This window comes from Bison bison, unplaced genomic scaffold, assembly GCF_000754665.1.
Source record: "Bison bison bison isolate TAMUID 2011002044 unplaced genomic scaffold, Bison_UMD1.0 scf7180017864198, whole genome shotgun sequence".
NCBI classification, from domain to species: Eukaryota; Metazoa; Chordata; class Mammalia; order Artiodactyla; family Bovidae; genus Bison; species Bison bison.
Window position 1 is genome coordinate 8417669 of NW_011494770.1, and position 7414 is coordinate 8425082.

Consider the following 7414-nt stretch of genomic DNA (forward strand, 5'->3'; position numbering starts at 1 on the left):
GGCCTGGTGAGTAGGGGGTTTTCACACAGGATCCGTTCAGGTGCTCGTAGCAGAGCTGCACAGCTGCAGTAGAAGGACATGCACTGCTCATGATTCTCGGGTTTGATACCTGGAAACCTGTCACCCTCTGTGGCCCAGGCTGTCATTCCCGATTTTGAAATGTCCTTAAAGAAAAGGTAAACACAATGTGAGTAGTCGCCAGTGCATTCTGTCTTTGCTTCCTTGTAAGTGCAAATCTTCACTTACATGTTTAGAAAGTGATTCATATCCTCCTCTTGTAAAATTATTCACTTCTAAATGAATAAGTGGTTAATTTTCATTTTTACATAAAATGCTGTCTATTTAAATTTTTTAAAGACTTTCTGTATTACCTCGTTCTTCATTTCAGAGGAGAGTTTGTCTTCAAGAAACTATTACATGATGCATGTCCGAATGTCACATTTTATTAGCATTATTTTCCTAATTTGTCAGAGCAATGATAATGCCCCAAACACTCTCTCCCCTCAGGAACATAGTTCAATAATTTCAATCCCCAAAGCTCTTAAGATTGAATCCCCACAAGTGCAAGGTGTTTAGAAAGAAAGAATTAAATAACAATTATGTTTATGCTAAACTAAGTTTATGTCCTATAATTTCCTGATGTCATTTGACCTTTGCATGAAATATAATAATGCCTAGCCTTTAAAACCTTTGAGCAGAAATGGAAAGTCATATTATTTACTGTTATTAGTTACTGCCTTTTCATTTTTCTTAGAATCATTTGTTTATGATTTCTGTGTTGAATGTCACTAGAACTCTTTCAAATAAGTCCTTTCTCTCTTCCAGTATCAGTTTGTGTTAAAGAAAAAAAAAATAGAATCGTATATTAAACAGTAGAATGCTTCAGGTTTAACTTGAATAATTCAGATTTAGAAAAGAGGAGGAGTAGAGGACAAAATGTTTGCCTCATGAAACAACCAAGGAAGTGCAAGTACAAATAAAACATTGTTCCTGCTAATGTTTTTCTTGTTGTAATGGGCACTATATGGAAGATATTTTTTAAAATAAATTGTTGAAAGAACTTTTGGAATGGGAGCATTCCTATATTATACTCCCTATTTTACCATTGACAAATTTCCATTTCCTCTTAATGTTCTAGAATAGATGAGCTTATGTTTCAAAAAAATGTTTTCTGATGAATGACTTCCATGTGCTCAGTCATGTTCAACTCTTTGCAATCCCATGGACTGTAGTCTCCCAGGCTTCTCTGTCCATGAAATTTTACAGGCAATAATACTGGAGCAGATTACTATTTCCTACTCCAGGGGATTTTCCCAACCCAGGGATCAAACCCATGTCTCTTGCTGATCCTGCACTGGCAGGCAGATTCTTCACCACTGTGCCACCTGGGAAGCCCTCAGTGACTTCTACTTATGTTGAAAAATCAGCTTTTTAATATTGAGGCATAAAATATATTTGAAAAGTTTACATTTTTAGTAGGTACAGACTGATGACATGATAAATGTATCCACTCATGTATTCACAACCAAGAAAGGAAGCAACACCCTGTATTTCTCCTCAGGCCCTTTTATACTTAATCTCACCCCACATATCTCTTCTCCTATCCTGGGGAGCCACGGATCTCCCTTCTATGGCTAGGGATTACTTTCTGAGGCCTAAAAATCTTGTGTCAAAAAGGTCACACAGTTTGTGTTCTTCTCTGTCTGGCTTATTTTACTCAGCTCAGTGTGTGTGAGTTTCACCCATGTCTGAGAACATTTGCTGCTCATTCCTCCTTATAGCTAAATGGAATTCCATTGTCTGAATTCAATTGCCTTCCAGTTATTTTATCCATATACCAGTTGATAAATATTTAGACTGTTCATCTTGGGACTGTCATATTGGGAAGTGTATGTTTAACTCTGTAAGGAAGTACACATTTTCTAAGGTAGTTGGACCATTTTATGCTCTCACCAGCAAGCTATGAGTGTTTCAGTTTGCTTTAAATCTTTCTTTCCTCCTGGTAGATTGCCTATCACCTTATAGGATTTTTAAATAAATTAGAGCTTATCCATTGTATTTATTTTACTTCTCTTAACTCTATGTGAGAGGCTAACATGTGGACAAGTAATGACAACTCAATGTGGTAATGGCTCCGATAAACAGAGTGCAGTGGAGGTCACCACAGTGAAGCATGGGAATTGTATTCACAGGTAATTTTACCAAGAAGGTAACTTTAAATATAGGTCGAGAGGATCCAGGAGATATTTAAGGTAAAAACAGACAGGGGTTTCCCAGGCCGAGAGGGCAGTGTGTTTTGAGCCTCCGAGATGGGGGCTGGACACATTCGCAAGGCTGAGAGCGGCTGTAGCGCAGGCGCAGTGTGGGGAGTGGCATGAGCTCAAGAAGACCTGCGCACAACCTGACCCCACCCCCCTCATTTTGCCAAACCGTTTGGGTATCTGCAGAGGTGAAGGGTTAGGAAGGGAGAGGACATGAAATGCCCGTGGTGACAGATACAAATCTTCGCTTCACCTGCTCAGGGATGGTACATAGGATTTATATTTTTCTGTAATACTCTTAAATCTACTTAGAGCCTCACACTGCACCAGGTACAAGAAAAAAATCTCAATAAATATAGGGATTCTGCTCCTTTATCCCCAGAGTGGCATCCATGTTCAGAAAGCTCAGTCTCACAGTATCTGTGGGTGTTTTTTGAGGTCTGTCTACTGAGGAATGCGTTTTCCTACCTTAAGGACCTGACTTGGCAGCACCTTCGCCTTCCCTGAGGGGCAGGGCTCCTAACAGCCAGGCTGGGAGGTTATGTCGTCTCTCAAAAGCATGTGCATCTACTCAATACATCTGTGCATGTTTATCACTTTTCAAAAATGACCTAAAGAGCAGAAATAAAGCACAAGTGGAACATGGAAACATAACTCTTGGTAGCTTCCATCGCTCTTGAGTACAGCACATAATTAATATAGAGAAGAAGAGTCAGAGCATTAAAGATCTACTGAAAGAAACAATTAAAATACTTTTAAAATATTAAGATATAAATCCTGAGATACTTAAATCTCTGTAAGATGTAGTTTCTAAAATATACCAATGTACCTACAATTTAGTTTCATTAGATAAAACAAAAATATACCAAAGATATATGCTCAAATGTTAGTCCACCAAAATAAAACAGCCAAGCACACAGATAAAACTAACTTCAATGCTTAGATAAAAATAGAGATGTGCATTGTTAACATCAATTTTAATACATTTATTTTATCACAAACATTAACATTTTAAAGATAAATTACAAAGTAAATCCCCCCATAACAGACACTGTCTATTATACACAAAGGTACATTTTGTAAAAGTGTAATATGGGGGCTTATTATACGTTGCTATATAATTTAGGTCAGATTTTTTGCTTTTGTTTTCTTTTGATTTTAGTCAAAGAAGTATATTGAGGTTTTCTCTCCCTGTCAATTGTTATTTTTAATGGTCAGTTGTGCTTTTTAATGGTTTCATAACATCTCATTTCAAAGGTAGAGCATAATTTATTTAATTTACACCATATGAATCCTAGTTCATTGTAATTAGTAATTGAGAGATATACAATGAATGTCCTTGTCACGTTTCCTTCCTTGCCTGACTCTCTTCATATGGTTGCTTGCCAGAAACAGAACTACAGAGTCATGTGACACATGCGATTTGAAATTTTACATAAATATCTTAATTCCCCTCTAAAAGAAAATGCTAAATTATGTTTTTCCTACTTGTTTATGAAAGTGCTGAACTTTCAGCAGAGTACTCAACTTCTCATACTCTAATTAACCTGATGTTAATGATCCAGTGTTGTCAAATATGAGATACAAAACTGTATAAGATTTTAATTAATTTTAAAATTATGTGTACATTTGACATTTTAATGTATTTATTAACCATACCTCTGTAAAATTTCATATTTATGTTTAGTGGGATATTCATCTCCATCTTAATGTTTTGTAAATTCTTTTTATATTTTCAAATCTACTAATTCTTCAACCTGTTTGCTGCCAATAGCTTTTCCAAGTTTGTGTGTTTTTCTTTAACGTGCCTTTCTTTCACTTTGAAGTTGAAAAATTTAAATTTAGTGCATGAATCTATATTCTGTCATGATTCATGTCAATAAATTATAAAAACTATGTTTTCTTCTAGTTTTTAATATCTCAGATAAATCAGTTTTGATTTTGTTAAATACATGAAGCAAGATTGTTAAGAGTTTTGAAAAAAGTTTTATACCACATTAACATCTCTCAATTATCCATTTTTCAATAGCATAAATAATAGTGTTATTTTTATTATGAATAGCTATAAACTCCAAATAGTACTTATAGGGGGAAAAATAAAAGACAATTGCCCTCCATCATGAGCAACAAACTTCATGAAATGAGAAAATTGTTACATAAAAGAAACTACTATTGCAGTACACATATTGCTCATGGTTATTCCTACCTGTACAAAATATCTCCTAAAATATAAAAATGAATCCCATCCTGGGTCTGTAATAGCTGATGGATATGGCTCAGAGATCTTTAGGAGCTCCAGAAAGACCGGACCCCAAGAATCAATTTGCTAAAAATAAAAGCAAACTAAACTGAGTCCTGCGGTTGCAGAGAGTCGGACACGACTGAGCAACTGAACTGAACTGAAACTGAGTTCACAGAAAGACATTAACAGAGAACTTGGAAGAAACATTTGAAAATGAAAAAAGAAAAAGTTAAGCTTGGTAGGAAAGGTAAAAGAGTAACAGGGACTTGAAAGAGGAAAGTAACAACTGACAGAGCAGGAGTGTAAAGATGTGAGGAAACTTGAAATTATGACCACTGTGTCAACCACTAGTAAGTAATATGTTTTTATCAAATGCTCAAAGGATGTTCACTTCCCCAAAAATAACAGTATAAAACTGATGCTGCTGAAATTGAGGTACTGTTTTTCCTCCCCAGTTTAGTGGATCATTTTCAAGCACTATATTTCATATAAAAATTATTCAGAATTTTTCAATATATCACTAGATCACTGTTAAATTTTTCAAATCATCAATATGAAATTTGTTTTAGAATTTAGTTTTGATTGATGAAATGTCCTTTAACATTTCCAGTTTAATAAGTCCTATTACTCTTTTAAACCAAAGTAAAATGAGGCATAAATCAAAGGATTTAGAGCCAGTTATAGTAACTGAATGAGCAAACTATCTCATAAGCATATTAAATGCTATAAAACTCAAAAAAGAATCAATGAATGAATCAATTACATTGAGAAATCATGAGACCAAAAATACTAAGCTGTGATGTCCAGGGTTTTAGCCGCTTTTCTCTGTGTCTTAGCCACTCTGTTCTTGCAATTCTCTGGTAACAATTTTACTTTCTAGTAATGTTTAAATCTTTTTAATCTGTTTTCTAATCACAAGAAGAGTATTTCTGTACCGAAGAATCTTAACAAAGCCAGGTGTGAAAAACAATAGAAATCCTACCGATATGCAGAACTGATTTAAACAAGTTGACAATCACTTATCAAGCAGAGGGCAGTTACTTATGCCTCCATCCTATCATCTTGGGCATCTGTGTACAATTTGGCACCACTGTAGGCCAGAGACAGGATGCAGAAGATGCTGGAGTCAATTTCTCAGACAGACACCAGTGCAGACCTTAAGCATAATAGATTTAACTGAAACCCAAAAGTTTCCTGGGAATATGAGCAAAGCAGAAAAGGAAAAAAAAAAAAAGCAACAACCTTGAGAAAGTTAATCACAGAGAAATTTCTGAGGAGTTTGAAATAAGTAGACCACTTTGTAAGAGAAAGACAAAGGAAATCAGAGACAACTGAAATGTTTACAGGATACAAAAGGAATGGTTAATGGAATAAAAATGTGTGTGGCAGGGGAGTGGACTGTCTGCAGAGAGTGGGCTATGGTGAGTTCTGCAGTAGTTAACAAATAAGGGAGTTAACATTTATTAGTCACATAAATATTTTTGGAGAAGCAAAGGGAAGTGCACATCCTAACAAGACTGAAACACAAGGGCTCATCCAGTTAGACTGAAAAAGCCATTTGTTTTCTTTCATGAAAAACCTTACTTGATTTTCTAAAATTCATTTCATTTGGAAAATGTAAAGATATCTTCAACCTCCTCAACCCAATGGCTTACATTTGTTCAGAGGACAAATTCATGCTCCCAGAACTATCCTTGAAAACCCGACCACTCACAATGACTTTGATGGCTTTCCTAAACCAAGGGTAAAATAAAGCATAGATCAAGGGGTTCATGGCTGAGTTGTAATAAGCACACCAACAGCAAATCTCATAAATATAGGCCGGGGTTATGAAGCCCATAAAGGCATCAATTAATGAGTCAATACTGTATGGTAACCACGAGATCATGAATGCTATGACCGTGATACCCAGGGTTTTAGCTGCTTTTCTTTCTCTCTTGGCTACTCTGGATTTGTAACTGTCTGATGATGAATCTGTTTTACTACTGGTATTTTCAATCTTTTTAGCCTGTTGTCTGGCCACAAGAAAAATATTACAGTAGAGAATGATCATGACAAGGGTAGGTATAAAGAAGGACAGAAAATCTATCAATACCCAGTTTTGATTTACAGCCATCTGACAGCCTCCTGCACAGTTGAGGGCACTAGACAATTCCTCTAGCCCATTCTCATTGGCACCTGTGTAGAACACGGCACCACTGTAAGTAAGGGGCAGGATCCAGGAGATGCTGATGCATATGCATGATACAGACACCGTGAACTTGGTGGGATAGACCAGAGGGTCAGTAACAGCAATGTACCTGTCGATGCAGATGAAGGACAGGTGGAAGAGAGAAGAGTAACAAAATGCTGCATCAAAGCATGTGTGAAAAGTGCAGAAAGTTCGCCCAAAGTACCAGCAGCTCTCCACAGACCTGACCATGCTGAAGGGCATCACAGTCATTCCCACCAGAAAGTCTACACAGGCCAGAGAGGCAATGAGAAAATTGGTTGGTGAGTGCAGCTGCTTGAAATGAAGGATGGCAGTCATCACCAGGAGGTTTCCAAACACGGCCAGGACAGCCCCAAAACCATACACCATGTACAGAATCACACGGGATGCGGGTGAGTAGGGGGTCTTCACACAAGATCCGTTCAGGTGCTCGTAGCAGAGCTGCACAGCTGCAGTGGGGGACGAGTTGCTGCTCATGATCTGTTGTTTACACTCAAAGAATTCTGTCCTTGATTTTCATAATGAACATAGGATTCTGATTTTCAATACCCCTAAGGTAAAAACATACATCTACTAGGATATCTGAGGAAATTATCAGATATTACAATTATTTTTTTTAATTTTACTTATTTTATAAATCACAAATGTGTTTAATAACAAAGCACAAAAATTACACTGAACAATAACATTGGGATTAAT

At 36.5% G+C, this 7414-nt stretch overlaps 2 protein-coding genes across 2 annotated transcripts in view; both read right to left on the reverse strand.

The window, feature by feature from the left end:
- The window catches only part of LOC104991726 (trace amine-associated receptor 7a-like), a 15308-nt gene extending 15217 nt beyond the window's left edge, over positions 1–91 (reverse strand). The window contains exon 1 of the mRNA XM_010844311.1: positions 1–91. Coding sequence (XP_010842613.1) covers positions 1–91 — 91 coding nt within the window.
- A 6063-nt stretch (positions 92–6154) lies between these two features.
- On the reverse strand, positions 6155–7192 carry LOC104991704 (trace amine-associated receptor 6). The gene has a single exon (XM_010844295.1). It carries the CDS (start codon positions 7190–7192, stop codon positions 6155–6157), a length of 1038 nt encoding a protein of 345 aa, XP_010842597.1.
- Positions 7193–7414: the final 222 nt, after the last annotated feature.

Excerpts from the sequence above, each read along its gene's own strand:
- LOC104991704 (XM_010844295.1), bottom strand. The coding sequence starts at position 7,192 with ATGAGCAGCAACTCGTCCCCCACTGCAGCTGTGCAGCTCTGCTACGAG.